At 36.0% G+C, this 18,329-nt stretch overlaps 2 protein-coding genes across 2 annotated transcripts; both read right to left on the reverse strand.

Moving 5' to 3' along the window:
* Positions 1–10,194: 10,194 nt before the first annotated feature.
* Positions 10,195–11,871, reverse strand: LOC113273158 (zinc finger BED domain-containing protein RICESLEEPER 2-like). The gene has a single exon (XM_026522921.1). It carries the CDS (start codon positions 11,869–11,871, stop codon positions 10,195–10,197), a length of 1,677 nt encoding a protein of 558 aa, XP_026378706.1.
* A 2,096-nt stretch (positions 11,872–13,967) lies between these two features.
* Positions 13,968–18,060, reverse strand: LOC113276626 (serine/threonine-protein kinase RIO1-like). The gene is made up of 12 exons (XM_026526249.1): positions 17,569–18,060; positions 17,174–17,302; positions 16,979–17,071; positions 16,803–16,882; positions 16,374–16,487; positions 15,983–16,056; positions 15,624–15,700; positions 15,343–15,426; positions 15,166–15,258; positions 14,961–15,068; positions 14,790–14,864; positions 13,968–14,623 (listed from the first exon to the last, which is right to left on the reverse strand). The coding sequence occupies exons 1-12, from the start codon at positions 17,914–17,916 to the stop codon at positions 14,156–14,158; spliced, it is 1,743 nt and encodes a 580-aa protein (XP_026382034.1). The 5' UTR covers positions 17,917–18,060; the 3' UTR covers positions 13,968–14,155.
* Positions 18,061–18,329: the final 269 nt, after the last annotated feature.

An 18,329-nucleotide genomic window follows, 5' to 3' on the forward strand; every position in this document is an offset into this window, starting at 1 on the left:
TAGGTGTCTAAAACACCTAATTTACTACGTAGTAGTTATGCTTTCTTTGCTATGTTTTCTTGTAAATTATGTATTTTACACGTGTTTTTGAGTTATTAGGTACTCTGGAGTCATACGGAGAAAAAGAAGAAGAAATCACCCAATTTGAGTAAAAATGGCAAATGTACCACTACCATTTCATGGGCGAACACTATCTGGATCCCAATCAGTGGGCCAACTCTTTTGGAGGAGCACTATAGACATGCCAGCTGAGGTTAAGGGGGCTGCCAGAGGGGTAACCCTTATCAACGTGACTGGGTGTACATATCCTACTCTAGTCTATTACCTAACCCTAAAATCGAGAGGTATGTCTCTCATTTATTCCATCCCCTAAATTAAATGAAATTGAGAAAGAAGAAAAGCAGCTGTGACTGCCGTTGAACCGAGAGATATCTGGATCGAGAAATACAGAGAAGAAATTGATGCTGTTGTCATGTTTTGAATCAGCAAGAAGAAATGTTGTGTACTCGAATTGCAGAGGAAGATTGATGAGATATTGGTGTTCTTAAACTGATAGGGTTTGAAGGAATTGGGGGTTTTTGCTTTCGGTTCTGAAATTGAATCAATATGATCGATTCATAGAGAAATATTAAGAGATAGAGTTGCTGATGAGAATCTGCTGGCCGTAAATGATGATCATGGTGGATCTGTGAATCGAGATAGGAAGAGAAGAAATCTAAATTGAAGTTGTTGCTATTGAACTCAGAAATTGATGATGGGTTCAATGTAATATGAGATTGAATGGGATTTTGAGATAATGATGGATGGGTTTGTTGTGAGACCGAGAGAGAAATAGGCAGAGGAATTGAAGAGAAGAAGCTGCAACTGTTAAATCGAAAGATTGAGATGATGAGATCGAGAAGAAGTTCAGATGAAGAAATATGGAGTTTGAGTCAATAATTGGTGATGACTTGAAGCTCTTGTCGCTGCTCAACAGATGAGTCTTGAATCTGTGGTTTATCAGGGTTTCGATTGTTTCTGCAATTGAAGAACAAAATTGGGTTGGAGACAGATTTGAAACCAGAGGAAAGAATTAGAGATGTTGTGAAGATGAAATGGGTTGAGATGGAGGTCAAGACAAGGTGTGAGGTTTGATGCTCAGACATGGTGGTTTTGCAATGGGGTTTAGTCTGAATTCAAAGATTGGCTGATACAAAGAATGGGGACAAAGATATGAAGACCTATTGCTGTTAACGAAGAAGAACAAGGCTGTTATCGATATGCAATTGTGGATGAAATTGAAATCAAGTTCTACAGGAAGATGGGTTTTGTGTTGGTGTCTGTAGAGAGTTGAGTTGAGATAACAAGGGAAGAAGTAATGGATAGTAATGTTGCAGCTGCAGTGAAGCTCTGATGGAGAATGAATTGTTAGATGTATGTTTAGGATTGTCGTAGGGAGAAGAATTTGGCCTGAGAAATGCTCAATAAACAGCCGAAACTCGGCCGGTTTTCCACTCCGGCGTGTTGACTGCGAGTCCAACGATCGATCCAGCTCACTTGTCTCAGACCAGTCAGCCGAATTAGAAGCTGAATCGATAACTGACTCGGCTGACATCCCTTCCTTTGACTCGATTTACTGACGATGACCGTTAGTTTGAATGTTAACTTAAACGGCACCGTGATGGAATATTCCGTCGACGGAGAAGTATATCCAGTGACCGGCGGCAGCTTTCCAGGCCGATTTTCGGTGATCCCTGAGACTTTTCCGGCAACCCAAAAATTATAGCTTTTATGTGGATTCTTCTCATGGGTGTGAATACTTAGATTTGGAAGTTGGATGTAAACTTGGAAGATTTGGAGAATTGGACTTAAAATTGGGAAAGTGGTGTTATTATGGAATGAGGATTCTATTCTTAAGAGGATTGCTAGGAAATTGAAGCCTATAAATAGAGAAGTTCTTTACACAACTTTGACAACCTTTTACACACACAACACTTCTCTTTTCTTTATTCTTTGTGTGAACTCCTTAGCATGAGTAGCTAATTTTATTGATTGAGGATGAATTCCTAGTTCTTGACGTGTTTTGAGTTTTGTTTTAAATCTACTTTGAAGTTTTCACATGATTATCGTTTGTTTTTACTAATAGGAATGTTTATACATTCATGGTTGATTGATAGGTTGTTTAGGATGCATACTAAATTGACTTGTTAATTGATCTTATATCTAGTGAAAGTTAGGGGACAAGTAATCGTTTCTTGACTCTTTACACAAGTGGAAAACACGAGACCTTGCGGAGAGATTCCGTGGAGCAATTGTGTGTGAAAACAACGTTAGCAAGTAGACCTTGAGCTAAGAGTCTAACTACTAATATCAACCTAATAAATTCATAAATCTTAATGTGTTTAACTAAATTACATCTTGAGTGAGCTATTACTAGGTGGTTTGGTGAATAGAATCCGGTAGTCGAGAACTTCCGTATCCGGTGATACTAGGGATTTAGGGGTTTAGCACTGAGCTAGCTGCTTTACCTACAGTTGGTGATAATCTGTGACTAATAACATGTGGATGAAAAACATAATTTGAATCATTTTTTTGCAACGAAGAAGGATTCCTTGATCTAATCTCTCTTATTGATTTCAACTTTATCTTTTTAATTGTTTTGTTTATTCTTTTACTTTATAAAATCTAAAACCCCCCTTTTTGTGACATTATAAGACAACTAAAACCTCTTGTTCCTCGTGGGAACGATCCTCACTATCGCTATATTACTTGTTAATTAGTGAGAAAAATATTAATTAATTTGTTGTAGTTACGACACGAATCAAATTTTAGCGTCGTTGCCGGGGAGCAGCGGAGCAGCTTTAGTTGTTTTTATTTTCGTTTTATTTTTGTTTTTAACTTTGTTTTCTAGATTTTTTTATTTCAGGTACCAGTTTTCCATGTACGGTGGACAAGAGAAAGCATATTACAACAATCAATACGGTTTTCAACCTCAACATTATGGCAACTTCCAACCATCTTTAGGATACAATCAAAACCAATCTTTTGGCTATGATAAATTTCCTACAAAATCTTATGGATATTCACATACATATCAACAACCTTGTAGTAGGTATGTAAGTCAAGCACCAAGGTGGGATAAGTCTACTTCTAATTGGATTCATTCGAGTTGTATGCAGATTATGAAAGAATTGCAAGATATGCGACAAATACTAGACCAACTTGACCGTGATAAAAAGAACGTCGCACAAACCAATTTCTGCAACACTTTTTCTTATCCGACTCTGGATCGTAGTTATGATCATTCACCCATTCAAAGGGAAGAGTCCTGGGAAAGAGAACCTATTGTAGCCAACGGTGGTAAGCGTGTGAACGTCAAGAAACTTGCACAGAAATTATATAAGTTGGAAGATGATGGAACCTCGAAAGAGCTTGTCACAGAAATTAGTAGGACCATTCATATGGAACTTAAACGACGTCTGGATAAAGGTTATGAAACCGATGAAGATTCTTATTATGGTGAGTCTGAAAGTGAAGATGATTGTGTTGAAAAGGACCAACCTTTGGAGACTTTTGATGACGCTAGTGCATCCTACTCGAGCCTTGATCTTAATAATGATCAATCACCTATTCAAAAGGTAGAGCTTGAAGAAGATATAATTAGTTCTTTTAAAAAATTCCTTAGGTAAAGAAATGAGTCCATGGTAGTGTACGAGCGTTGCAACAAGGATAAAGTTATTCCAACTCCGGATCATAATAACGATCCTTCACTTATTCAAAAAGAGGAGATTGGGTGTGACTTACCTATTGTTATAAACGGTGTAACACCCTCAAAATATCTTACAATTTATACCGATGAAAATCATTTTAGTGAATGGCCCGATTCCGATGATGAGAATGTTGAAGAGATGATGCTAGAGGATGAAACCAAATTCATTGATTTTGTGGAAGACCCAATTGAACTTGTCAATGATTTTAATGATGCCGAGACTTTGGTTAAGGTATAAAACGACGAAGAATGATTGCAAGGTTTGATAGAGGACCACGATATACAAGAGGTAAGTAATTCACTTGAATTTTTTAAGGATGAAGAGGATTCCGTAATACAAGAAATTGTGCAAGGTTTGTCAAACCCTTTGCATATTGATTCTTCTCCTTTACCTCTTATTGGTTTGAATGTATGTGCTTAGAAAGTATTTTTGGATGATTTTGTTTCTAGATATCCACCATTGGGAACACTTGATGCTAACACTATGCAGGTTTTCCAAGAGGAATACATAGAAGTTCCCAAATTCTATGTTCTTTATGCACTTCCGAGTGTGGACAAGACTAAGTGTGGGGGAAATTTCTATCGAGAGATAACATTATTATTATTTTCTTGTGCTAAAATTTGTATGGAGTTATTGTTTGCAAAACAGGTACTATGGGTGGATCCCCAAATTTTCCGATTGTTAGTATATGGGGAGTGAATCTTACAAGAGCCAAGTCGGGCCGTCGACTTTAAAACAAGCGCTTAATGGGAGGCAACCCATAGGTTTTGTATTTCTTATCCTTTTGTTTTTTGTTTTGTTTATTTATTTTTTCTTATTCCATATCATGTTAGGATTTCCCACCTTTACTTTACTTGGACGATTCCATTACATTGAGGACAATGTAAGGTTTAAGTGTGGGGGAGTGATTAAGCATTTATTTCAAAAAAAAAAAAATTGCATAAAACCTCCAACTTGTAGAGATCTTAGAGTCACTAGCATACTTCTAGGTATGTTTACATAGAGAATTCTGACCGACATAACTGAACTTGGAAGTGTTAGGGACTACGTTCGGATTTCTTGCTTGTTAGAGTGTTAAATAATGGATTTAATCATGCCGGTGATGCAGATTAGGAGCAGGGAGACATGCATTATTAGAGTTGTTGATCAATCATTAGTGGAGACTACCCTATTTATATCATGCGAGGCACCGACCAGATTTATTTATAAATAACTAAAGAGCTTTCTTTTGAGTGTGTGTCACCGTACGTTAATTCTGGGTAGAATGGTGAGCTACCCAACCTCCCACCAATAAAAGCACTACTCTTTGATCTCTTGAGTGCTAATTTTGTCAATCATGAGGGTGACGTCTATAGATGAAAGCCTCCTTCTTGTAGTTCGATTTGCAGTTAGCACCATTCTCTCTATCGACAACAACGGATCCATAGAAACACCATCATCATCGACAAGGGAGCGACATCAAAATCTACAAGGAAAGTTGAAAAAGTTCAAGGTTTACAAGCAACGGAACAAGAAAAGAGTAAATTTCTTATCCAAGTAAAGCAACATAAAATGAGCGGATTTTTATATATACATGTTGAAGACTTACATAGCAATGAGCATAATTTTATATCCAAGTTGAAGACTTATTTACAAGAGCAAAGAAAAGCAAAAGGTGAGAATTATTGAAGTTTATGATTTCGAGACGATACAAGTTGTGAAGAATCAAGCGGTAAAGTATTTTTCCCACGGCTATGGTTTGTTTTTATTTTCACTTTGTTTTGTATTTTCTTTCTCTTGTCTCTAAAAAAAAAAAAAAAAGTAAAAAAAAAATGATGGCAAGAGAAATTTTTGTTTTTATCTTTTATTTAATAAGCCGTGGGGAAGAAAAATCTATAAGGAAGTTTCAAGCGACAAGGATTTAAGGTAAGGAGTTACAAATTGTCAAGGATCTATGAAGTTCAAAAGTTTATCATCAATAGTTGAAGCCGAAGACGAATACCAAGAAGATGAAAATGAGGAGTCGAATACGTTTCTATTGGATGCCGTGAGAGTGGTGTTACCATAATTGGCAATCGGATGTGAAGGTGAGTAAGTAATCTCATCCTCGATAATAGTGGTTGATTTCCTTTCTTAGAGATCGTCAGAAAAATGGTTTTTCAAAATGTTAAAAGATGTGGGGTTTTTTTTTAAATATTTCGAAAGTTGTCCTTCCCACCATTCAATGTGTTGCAGGAATTCTCTCTTCATTCCTACCTGCACACATGTGAGAACCATAAAAGTACGTTCTTTAAGTGCAATTTCATAAAACCATTTTTGGTGAGGCAGAAGTCGAGGCGAAATGCTTATTGATCGCTCTCAAACATGTGTTCTCTCATTATGGTGTGGTTATTTCTCACTCAACATTTAAGAATGAGAATATGTTTTTTAGTATTTCTAACTTCTTATTACTAGCATGCAGAAACTTCATGTCTTCATATCTCTTTTAATGCTTGGGACGCTGGAAAGCATTGAAGTTGTAAGTTTTAGTTTGATTTGCTCGAGGACTAGCAAAGTCTAAGTGTGAGGGAATTTGATAGGTGTCTAAAACACCTAATTTACTATGTAGTAGTTATGCTTTCTTTGCTATGTTTTCTTGTAAATTATGTATTTTACGCGTGTTTTTGAGTTATTAGGTACTATGGAGTCATACGGAGAAAAAGAAGAAGAAATCACCCAATTTGAGTAAAAATGGCAAATGTACCATTTCATGGGCGAACACTATCTGGATCCCAGTCAGTGTTAAGGGCCAACTCTTTTGGAGGAGCACTATAAACATGGCAGCTGAGGTTAAGGGGGCTCCAGAGGGGTAACCCTTATCAACGTGACTGGGGTGTACATATCCTACTCTAGTCTATTACCTAACCCTAAAATCGAGAGGTATGTCTCTCATTTATTTCATCCCCTAAATTAAATGAAATTGATAAAGAAGAAAAGCAGTTGTGACTGCCGTTGAACCGAGAGATATCTGGATCGAGAAATACAGAGAAGAAATTGATGTTGCTGTCATGTTTTGAATCAGCAAGAAGAAATGTTGTGTACTCGAATTGCAGAGGAAGATTGATGAGATATTGGTGTTCTTAAACTGATAGGGTTTGAAGGAAATGGGGGTTTTTGCTGTCGGTTCTGAAATTGAATCAATATGATCGATTCATAGAGAAGGATTAAGAGATAGAGGTGCTGATGAGAATCTGGTGGCCGTAAATGATGATCATGGTGGATCTGTGAATCGAGATAGGAAGAGAAGAAATCTAAATTGAAGTTGTTGCTGTTGATTATGGGTTTGCTGTTGAACTCAGAAATTAATGATGGGTTCAATGTAATATGAGATTGAATGGGATTTTGAGATAATGATGGATGGGTTTGTTGTGAGACCGAGAGAGAAATAGGCAGAGGAATTGAAGAGAATAAGCTGCATCTGTTAAATCGAAAGATTGAGATGATGAGATCGATAAGAAGTTCAGATGAAGAAATATGGAGTTTGAGTCAATAATTGGTGATGACTTGAAGCTCTTGTCGCTTCTCAACAGATGAGTCTTGAATCTGTGGTTTATCAGGGTTTCGATTGTTTCTGCAATTGAAGAACAAAATTGGGTTGGAGACAGATTTGAAACCAGAGGAAAGAATTAGTGATGTTGTGAAGATGAAATGAGTTGAGATGGAGGTCAAGACAAGGTGTGAGGTTTGATGCTCAGACATGGTGGTTTTGCAATGGGGTTTAGTCTGAATTCAAAGATTGGCTGATACAAAGAATGGGGACAAAGATATGAAGACATATTGCTGTTAACGAAGAAGAACAAGGCTGTTATCGATATGCAATTGTGGATGAAATTGAAATCAAGTTCTACAGGAAGATGGGTTTTGTGTTGGTGTCTGTAGAGAGTTGAGTTGAGATAACAAGGGAAGAAGTAATGGATAGTAATGTTGCAGCTGCAGTGAAGCTCTGATGGAGAATGAATTGTTAGATGTATGTTTAGGATTGTCGTAGGGAGAAGAATTTGGCCTGAGAAATGCTCAATAAACAGCCGAAACTCGGCCGGTTTTCCACTCCGGCGTGTTGACTGCGAGTCCAACGATCGATCCAGCTCACTTGTCTCAGACCAGTCAGCCGAGTTAGAAGCTGAATCGATAACTGACTCGGCTGACATCCCTTCCTTTGACTCGATTTACTGACGATGACCGTTAGTTTGACTGTTAACTTAAACGGCACCGTGACGGAATATTCCGTCGACGGAGAAGTATATCCAGTGACCGGCGGCAGCTTTCCAGGCCGATTTTCGGTGATCCCGAGGACTTTTCCGGCGACCCAAAAATTATAGCTTTTATGTGGATTCTTCTCATGGGTGTGAATACTTAGATTTGGAAGTTGGATGGAAACTTGGAAGATTTGGAGAATTGGACTTAAAATTGGAATTAGGCTCAAATTGGGAAAGTGGTGTTATTATGGAAGAGGATTCTATTCCTAAGAGGATTGCTAGGAAATTGAAGCATATAAATAGAGAAGTTCTCTACACAACTTTGACAATCTTTTACACACACAACACTTCTCTTTTCTTTATTCTTTGTGTGAACTCCTTAGCATGAGTAGCTAATTTTATTCATTGAGGATGAATTCCTAGTTCTTGACGTGTTTTGAGTTTTGTTTTAAATCTACTTTGAAGTTTTCACATGATTGTCGTTTTTTTTTTACTAATAGGAATGTTTATACATTCATGGTTGATTGATAGGTTGTTTAGGATGCATACTAAATTGATTTGTTAATTGATCTATATCTAGTGAAAGTTAGGGGACAAGTAATCGTTTCTTGACTCTTTACACAAGTGGAAAACACGAGACCTTGCGGAGAGATTCCGTGGAGCAATTGTGTGTGAAAACAACGTTAGCAAGTAGACCTTGAGCTAAGAGTCTAACTACTAATACCAACCTAATAAATTCATAAATCTTAATGCGTTTAACTAAATTACATCTTGAGTGAGCTACTACTAGGTGGTTTGGTGAATAGAATCCGGTAGTCGAGAACTTCTGTATCCGGTGATACTAGGGATTTAGGGGTTTAGCACTGAGCTAGCTGCTTTACCTACGGTTGGTGATAATCTGTGACTAATAACATGTGGATGAAAAACATAATTTGAATCATTGTTTTGCAACGAAGAAGGATTCCTTGATCTAATCTCTCTTATTGATTTCAACTTTATCTTTTTAATTGCTTTGTTTATTCTTTTACTTTATAAAATTTAATAACCCTATTTTTTGTGACATTATAAGACAACTAAAACCTCTTGCTCCTCGTGGGAACGATCTTTACTATCGCTATATTACTTGTTAATTAGTGAGAAAAACATTAATTAATTTGTTGTGGTTACGACACGCATCACTCATCAGGATTGTGTTCATTGGCGCTTACCTGGTGTGCATGATACATGGAATGAATTGTTGTACTTTTCTCTCTTGAAGGCTGGTAAAGGATCTTTTGTACGCCTAGTGTAAGAAATTATTTTCCTCGATTGTCTCTTCTTTAACTTTACTTGTTCTCCTTCTGAAAATTACAACATCTTTAGAGGTGTCAAACAGGCCGGCCTGGCCTGCCTCTGATTGGCCTAGCCTGGGCCTGCAGCCTGGCCGGGGTCGGCCTGTCAATAAATCTGGCCAGGCCAAGCCTGGCCTGGATCCTATTAAATGAGCCCAGCTTGAGCCTGAGCCAGGCCTGTTTTAATTTTGGCCGGTCCAGGCCTGGCCAGGCTAGCCAGTAAAGTATGACCTCTTTCTTTTCAAAAAATATATCCATAGTGTTTCGAACTCATTACCTCGTGCTCATATATCAATGACCCAAACCAGTTGGGCAGCGTTTTATTTATATCTAATTTGTCAATTGATATATTATATCAAATCAATTTACATATCGTAAGGTCAAACAATCCATTATTTATTTAAGGCAGGCGGGAAATTAGGAAACTCTTTAATGTATGGTTGCTATAAGCCTATAAGCTGACAAAGACGTTGGCAACTTGGCATATTTAAAGGTCAATATATCAGGAATTTCCAATTTTATTAGGACAATTAATAGAAAATAAATGGAAAGAAACAACTAAATAATGAAATATTTATCGAGCATAGAAAGGAAACAACTAAATAAGAGATAAATTTATTAATGAAATATTTATTAAGTATATAGAAAGAAAAATGAATTAATTTATTGACGAAAATTACTTACCGAAAAAAAAAGGAATTCATAAAGTCTAATAAATTTGTTTACATAATAAATCACATAGCGTGTACAAAATAAAATTTCAAAATATATAGGTGAGAACTTCATCACTACATGTTGAGTACATCCCAACTAGGTTGGCACCTACTCAAATGCATCACGATATGTTGAGTACATCCCAACTAGGTTGGCACCTACTCAAATATCTTTCATTTGCATTGTTTAATCATCGATCACCCCCAAACGTTCGAATTCAACTGCGATCTCATCAGTATAAGCTTGATCTCTATATTTTGCATCATCCCAATCCTTCACGCATATGAGAGATTCTAACATTTCTGACTTTAATCTGCTTCTTTTCTCATCCAAAACCCTACCACATGCACTAAAAGTAGATTCTGATGCAACTGTAGATGCGGGTGGTGTTAATAGATCACGCGCCATAATTTGGACAACGGGAAAATTAATACCATTCAATCTCCACCATCCCAATATATCAAAATCATCCACATTATCAACGGTTGTAGCTTGTAAATATTTTTCGAGATCGTTGAGTGCTCGCGTTCCTGCAACATTAGAAGAAGAGACACCCAGTGGTCCACAACCACGGCTAGCATTGGCAAGTAAAGACCAAGATAGATCTTTTGTTTTTGTATGCGGTCTTGGAGTTATCACATTTGTTCTTTGAACATTAGACCCATAAATATTTTCATAATGAGTAAATAAAGAAGATAATTTTTCCATAACCTTTTCCACTGTGTCTAGCACAGGGATATTCAAATTCTCGCAAATTTTCGTAATTAAAACCATTGTATGTTGCAATTTTTTTCTTGGATCCATTATAGAAGCTAAATAATAAATAGGAGGAATTGGTTCAAAATATTTTTTAAATTTTAATTCCATTGCATATAATACTTTATCATAAATATCATAACCCCTACAATCAACAAAAGCTTGAGTCATGTTATATAATTGGTTTATGACAATATGAGATGTGGGATAATATATTCCTGATAAAACATTTGTAGCATCATAAAAAGTTTCCAAAAATGTCATGAACAAAGAACAAACTTCAAAATCAATCATTTCTAAGTTAACAACACAATCAGCAGAAGACATAACGTATTCAATAATTGCCTTTTCATAACCTTCGCACGCTTTTAACATAAGATATGTGGAATTCCAACGAGTACCACAATCTAACATCAATTTTCTAGGGTTCAAACGATTAGATGTGCAAATTTCTGAATATTTTTGTACCCTACTAGATCCAGTTGTAATATACTTAATCGCATCTCTAATCCGTCTAATGAAATCAAGTTCTTCATCTTTTTTAATAGTATCCATTCCATCATTAACCACACGAGCAATAATATGGCATACACATCTAACATGGAACAAAGCATCTTGGTAAAAAGCAACAAATCGTGCACGTTTAAAATTATCGATCGCATTTGTATTAGCTGAATGATTTTCAAAAGTAATGCTAAAACATTTGTTTGAAATGTTATACTCAGTAAATATAGATGATATGCATTTATATATTTCAAGCCTTGTGTGAGGAAATGGTATCATACGAAGTGCAATAATTCTTTTGTGCATCACCCAAGATGTGGGATCAACATAATGTGCAGTAAGTGATAAAAATCCTAAATCATTAACCCCAGTCCACATATCCGAAGTAAAAGAAATCGCACCAACGTGATTGTGGAATTCAGTCTTTAACAAATTTTTTTGTGAAATAAAAACATTAGAAACATCACTTCTATTAGTATTTCTACTTACACTAGAAAATCCTGGTTGAACATAATTTTTGATCCATCTTTCTAATCTAGCATCTGCAGCAAAAGTAAAAGGTTGTTCTGCTCCTGCTACGTATATGGCTAATCCCTCCCTCATTGATTTTTGGGAGTATTTGAAACTTGATATGGAACTAGTACCAACATTTATTTGTGACTGTGTAGCGTCATTTCCGTTAGAATGTTTGGTCTGCATGTGCCTTTTTAAATGACTATTACCAGCACTGGGATCACCGGCAAATTCACATTTACAAATTTTACAAATAGCTCTTTTTTCATAGCTCCTTGATGTAACTTTTTTACCCTATCAAAATTTTTCCATACATCGGACCTAAGTTCCCTTTCTTTTCTTTGTGTACCTACAACAGGTGGTTCTTGATTTTCTTCTTGGATTCCATTTTCATTGTCTAATTCTAACTCATCTTCTCCAAAATTTAAGTTTTCTGGGTCTAAAATTCTAATTTCTCTAGGTGTCATATTATTGTCCATCATACAAAAACAAAAATCTAAATGGACGAATATTAAGTACTAATATCAGTAATTATGCCAAGAAAATAAAAACATTTATAAGTTAACAAAAATCAAGTAACTAAACAAGGAAATTAAACAACTAACCTTTACCAAAATTAAACCACTAATAAGGAAACTCGAAATGAATTGCTAGTATATCGGAGAAATTGGAGGAAACTTAAGGAAATTTTAGATAATGAAGATAATAGATTTGTGTTGTATATAGGATGTTTGTAAGTGTTAAAATTAGATTGATATATATATATATAGAAACTAAATTATGAATAATTGTGTGATAATTAATGCCGTCATTTAATTTCAAGGGAATTTTTAAGAAACAAAACTTGATTTCACATATATTGAGAAAATATAACGGGAAAGATAATTAAGTCTTTAACGGGATAATTACTATTAATTACCTTAATTTTAGTTTGAATTAGAATTGATAACGAGTTAATTAGTTAGGTGACTCCCTTGTTTTTCCAATTGACCTCACGCTAATTAAGGAAAAATAACGGTAATAGAATCTTAATTATAATGGAATAAAATCTCATAATGAAATTATTATCAGTTGATTAGGTTGATAAATGGTTTCCAAAACAAAAAAGATGATAATTACCTACAAATAATTCTGAATGTGTACTTAAACATATAAAGACGTGTGGATTAGTTGGTTTAAGGTGCTTCTCATTTTCGGAGGGTAGATCACGTGATTGAAACTCAACACCATTTGAATTTTTTTGATCGACTAAAACTAATAGGCAGGCTTTCTTTCTAGGCCTAGCCTGGCAGGCTTGTACCGGGCCGGACTTTAACAGACCAGGTCATGACAGGCTAAAAGGCCAAAAACTTAAGCCCGGCCAGGGCCAGTCACAGGCCACAGACAGGTAAGGGCCTGATTTATTACGGATCGTGCCAGGCTTTGGCCTGTTTAAACTGGTCGGGCCAGTCCAGATCCTGGCTGGCCTGGCCTGTTTGACACCTCTAAACATCTTCATGTCTAGTTAATGTTTTAAACTCTGATGTAAATAGTCTCAGCAATGTTCGAATGACCGAAATCTACAGTATTACAGTCATTATTCAAGTCTTTAGTTCTCTATATTATCACTGGTAATTTCTGGAGTTCTCCATCTATCTAGCTAGAGAAGTTCTAATCTGAAAATTCATTGCACAATTACTTACTGTGGCTGCTATGGAAATTTCCCTTCTTCTGTTCTAGAAAAGTGGAAAGAGAGTGATCTAGTAGATTTAGAACAAACACACTTTCATTAACTCATGAAACAGAATACATGATTAGATTACACTCTCTCGAGTTCACAAATGAAATGAAAGGTAAAGTGAACGATAGCTAAGACAATGACCAACCAAAGTAAGACGCATCACAGGAACCTCGATCAAGTAACTTTTCCGGTTCAATGCCCAGTCCGATTCTCAGAACCTTCACCAAGTGAAGTGTATACATGACCACATTATTTGCTTCTCTACAAGTCTGTAATTTATGAAGATACTAAAGTTTTTTATTTGGATGTTCGCTGAATAGTCATTATCATGTCTGTATTTCTCGGGATTATTACTATTATTCTACTGTATTTTCATTAATTTGCACTCTCTATCCACATGCCTGAGATGTCTGAAGCAGAATCTCACAATTGATTGAAAACACTCCACGGAATGTATAATCTGTTATTAAACCAGTAAGTTACTAATTGGAACAAAATTGGTACACATTTGTAAGATGATGATAGCTAACTCAGAGTTATATGTCACAACAATAATTCAAAAATAGGAAAGAAATAGGACTCTTGATTATCCTATACATGAAAAGAAGAGAAGCACTAAAAGAAGAAGCTATTACCTGGCCTTAATGTTCGCTATTACCTGGCCTTAATGTTCTTGGCCAGTTTCTTCTTCTTTTTCTTCACAGCTTTTGGGGTTTTAGTCTTACGAGCCTCCCTCTTCTCTTCTTTCACTTTCTTCTTGTTCTCCTTTCGAGCTGTTTTTTTATCTGCTGCTGTCTCCTGCGTACCTTCCTTTTGTCTGTCATATGACTCTTCTCCTTCTGGATCACTAGAATCATCATCATCCTCATCATCTTCATCTGTTTCAGATTCGGATTCAATGTCCTTTGAGTTGTTTGTCTGTTCGGTAGGGGTACCGTTTGTATTTGCTTCCTTTAACTGCTTAGGTATCTGTTCTTCTTCCCCTCTTTGAACTGTGGGAAGAGAATGATTCAGTCCTGTAATGGTCTTGTATATTAAATCTTTGGTGTCCTGACCACTTGCAATCCTGTTTGCATCCTCCTCAGCGTGCATTACTTGATCAAGCGTCCTTGGAATATATGACTGAAAAGCAATTAAATAGAGTTGAAAAGGTTTTGAATTTCAGAAAAAAACTTGAGACGTGCACTGATATGTGACTACAAACCATGTCGACGTATTTCATATAGGTTATTAAAAGCAAAAAATACCAAAAACAAGGATCTCGGATTCCTAATGCAAGGTAATTTACCTGCACAAAAACCAGATCCGCGATCTCATCCTCTGCGGACATCACATCTCCTCTAGCCAAAATTTTCTGTTGAACCTGTAATCATTGTAAACACATTAAGCCAGAGAAGATGCTTTCAATAAGTTTAGGAGGTAGACAAGTTTACAGCATAAGATGGTATGGAGTATCAACCTCTTCTAAATAACTATCCACAGATTCATCAGTAATAGATGAATCTACAATGAAATCAAACAGTTCTCGGACAGTCATAATTGCTACACCATTCTTTTTAAAGAAATCCTGCAGATCACCATTGGTTTATTACATTAGTTCTTCTTTAAAGATTAATGTAAGGAACCAAAATGTTGTGTATAATTGTATACCGGAACCAACTTACAGAAACATGCACGCAATCCTCACGTAGAAAGTCTAGGGCATGAGGGTGGTCAAGGTCTACAGATTGAGACACATCAATGATGTGCAAGTTACCCTGCAGAAATGGAAGGAAACATACAAAATTGTTTGGTAATTAAAAGGACAATTAGTTCACTACAAAAATAGTTACTCGACTCACCTCATAATAGAGAATGTTATATTCACTCAAGTCTCCATGTACCAGTTTGCACTTTTGGTATAAATTTCGCATCACCATAATCATCTAATCATTCGTAAAGAACACAAAATTATTTCTAGAACATTATCACTAGCAATAATATGACAGTGAAAACACAAACCATTACAAAGTTCATGGGATACAAGCACTTGGATCTGCCAAATTTGTCTATTGGTTTTGTTTTATTTGTTTAATAAGCAAATATTTGTTTTAGTAAACAATTTTCAAGAAAGTAGACACACCTGTACATAACCTTCACGCATCTTGTCTTCAGATAAATCTGCATCCTTGAGACGAGGAGCACCCCACCCTGATTTTCCTGTAACGTATACACCAAATTTAGATGGAGCTTAACAAAAACTAAAGGAAGAATATGCTAGGTAATCGAGAAAATGGAGATTCCGCTGGACTAGTAACTGGGCAGAGTACTCTCGAGCTTGGTTTAGCTGCTGGATAAGCAACTAAAGAAGAAGACCGGGTAGACAAGATCCATATCCATTGAGTAAAAATCACCTAACAGAGTGGCTAGAAGAAAGTTTAACCCCTTAGGACGTCCATCAGGTTTGATCCAACTAGAGAAGAAGAAAAAGAAGAAATGTACCTATGAATTCCATGACCAATACATGAAGCCTCAAAAGTATTGGAGTTGGGCACCTAATCCCTGCTGCCTTTAGCCTGCATTCAGAACTTAGAGCTTTAGCAGATAAAGTCCCAGATAACAAACCCCAAACTATGATAAAATCCACTAAAACAACAATTTCTTTTTTTCCCCATTAAGCTTGCAACATAAATAAGGTCTCACAATTACAATATGCTCAAAAAGTTAAGTTTCTACATGAATTTTTATATTGGAAACTGGAAAAGCATCCTATAGATTTATATAAAGCCCATTTCTCCAACAAATTTAGCTTAGAAGAGAAAACATGACAAAAAATGATTATTGAGTGTCCACAAACATGGATAGAAAACAAAGATTGCAAGGCTTGCTTTACCTCATAAGGTTCCTCATTTCTTTTTCTGCCCAAGTCTTGACCATTTTCCTGGGATTGTGCTTGCAGTACCCATGTCTAAAACGATAATCCCCCTGTACATAACGATCTCTGTCCCTGAAATGGCAATGAAAAGAACAAGATGGATCACATGATCATACTTTTCACACAACTCTTTCATTACTCAACAAAACATTCCAGGTAAAGTGAATTTATAGTTATAAGCGGTTCCTGTTCACTTCAAATTCCAAACTAACATTTTAAGACTATGACATTCTTTGGACTCAAGAAAAAATAATTTGGCAAGTTAAGCTTATTACCAACAGGACCATAAAACATATAGCCTGGTGAAATACGAACCAGGAACAAAATATATCAGTCGTAGTGTAGTAGTGACTGGTGACAACAAGCTGAAAGGATTAGTTAACTTACTTAAATACGAGAACTGAAGTTTTATACACCTTGATTGCAAATTCTTGACCATCATCTTTTGTTGCGTGATAAACATTGGCCTGTTCACAAAAAGAGACGAATGAGTTACAAGGAAAAATTCAATTATAATATTGAAGAAAAAAATTGTCTGGTAGTTCATTGTGTGTATAACATACTTCTTTCCCAGTAGAAATGCAGCCATTGATGTCATTAAATATACCCCGATTCAGCATTTTAAACAACACCATACGAGTTCTTGGATCAATGGCCTGTAAATATAAGCGCAAACAAAAACAAACTAAACATCAGATTTGAAGTTTTGAACACAGAGAACCATTTAAACTGGAAATACATGGAATGAATGCCCTAACCTGTTCAACGGTGGCACGGTCAGCTTTCTCAGTAGTTTTCGTTTTACCAATGGCCATTCCTCGAACACTTTCACGGATAGCTGTTGTAACTGAATTTGACATGCTCATATTTGTCCTCCCCTCCCACTCCTACACCACCAATTTTCAAATTATAAAACACCAGATTACCATCACTCAAAAGCAGAAACTCAATTCCAGCTGCACTACAACAACACTATGATGAATCAAATAACAAAAACCTCACTAAAAAAAATCAATTACTACTTAGATACAACACTATGATGAATCGAACTAAAATTCATTAAATGTGCTAAAGTTTGACTGTTTCCCCTATCAATAACATAATTGTTTAAAAAACAAACCCAGTATCTCAACATTTAATCTTTTACTCTTACCTCTAATGGAGAAGGTCGAATATGATTAGTAAACCTTTGATTACGATTAGAAATGGGTTGAAGAGGAGAAGAACGAGGACGAGATAATAAACCACCATGAGCATTAGGTCTTCTAGAAGACATAGGTATAGCACCATCAATACCATCTTTAGAATCTAACCAATCTAATGCTTCACCAATTTCTGAATCTGATGACCATTCAAGCTCTTCCTCTTCTTCTTCATCATCATCATAATCTTCTACTACTTCTTCAATGTTCTGTACCAATGGGGTTTCAGCTTCATTTGGGTTTTCAAGGGTATCTAGTGTTAATTTCTCTTCTACTAGTTTTTCGATTGGGGAATCCATTTTCTCGCTGGTTTCGGAAAACTGAATCGAAATCTCCTTTAGGGTTTAACAGTTAGGGTTTTTAAAAGATGAATTGAATCACTCAGGAAAAGTTGTGTACTGGTTCCTGGGAAACGGGTTCGGAACTGATTTAGTTGGCTAGAGGAACCTCATTTTTTTTACTTTTTTTTCCTGCCAAGTCCACAGTTGGCCGGAGGAGGTCTTCTGAACCTTTAAAAAAGAGAAAATACAGTTTAGTCCAAAAACGCGTTAGAAAAGTAGAGTTTAGTTCAAGTTGAGTCAATTAGATATAGATTAGTCCAAAAGTTATTTAAAATATGAAAAATACATAAATAACCTTCCTAATTTATAATTTAGTCTAAATATTTACAGTTTACTCCAAAGTAACCCATGATGATGTCAGTAACTTTAAA

Source organism: Papaver somniferum, chromosome 4, assembly GCF_003573695.1.
Source record: "Papaver somniferum cultivar HN1 chromosome 4, ASM357369v1, whole genome shotgun sequence".
Lineage (NCBI taxonomy): Eukaryota > Viridiplantae > Streptophyta > Magnoliopsida > Ranunculales > Papaveraceae > Papaver > Papaver somniferum.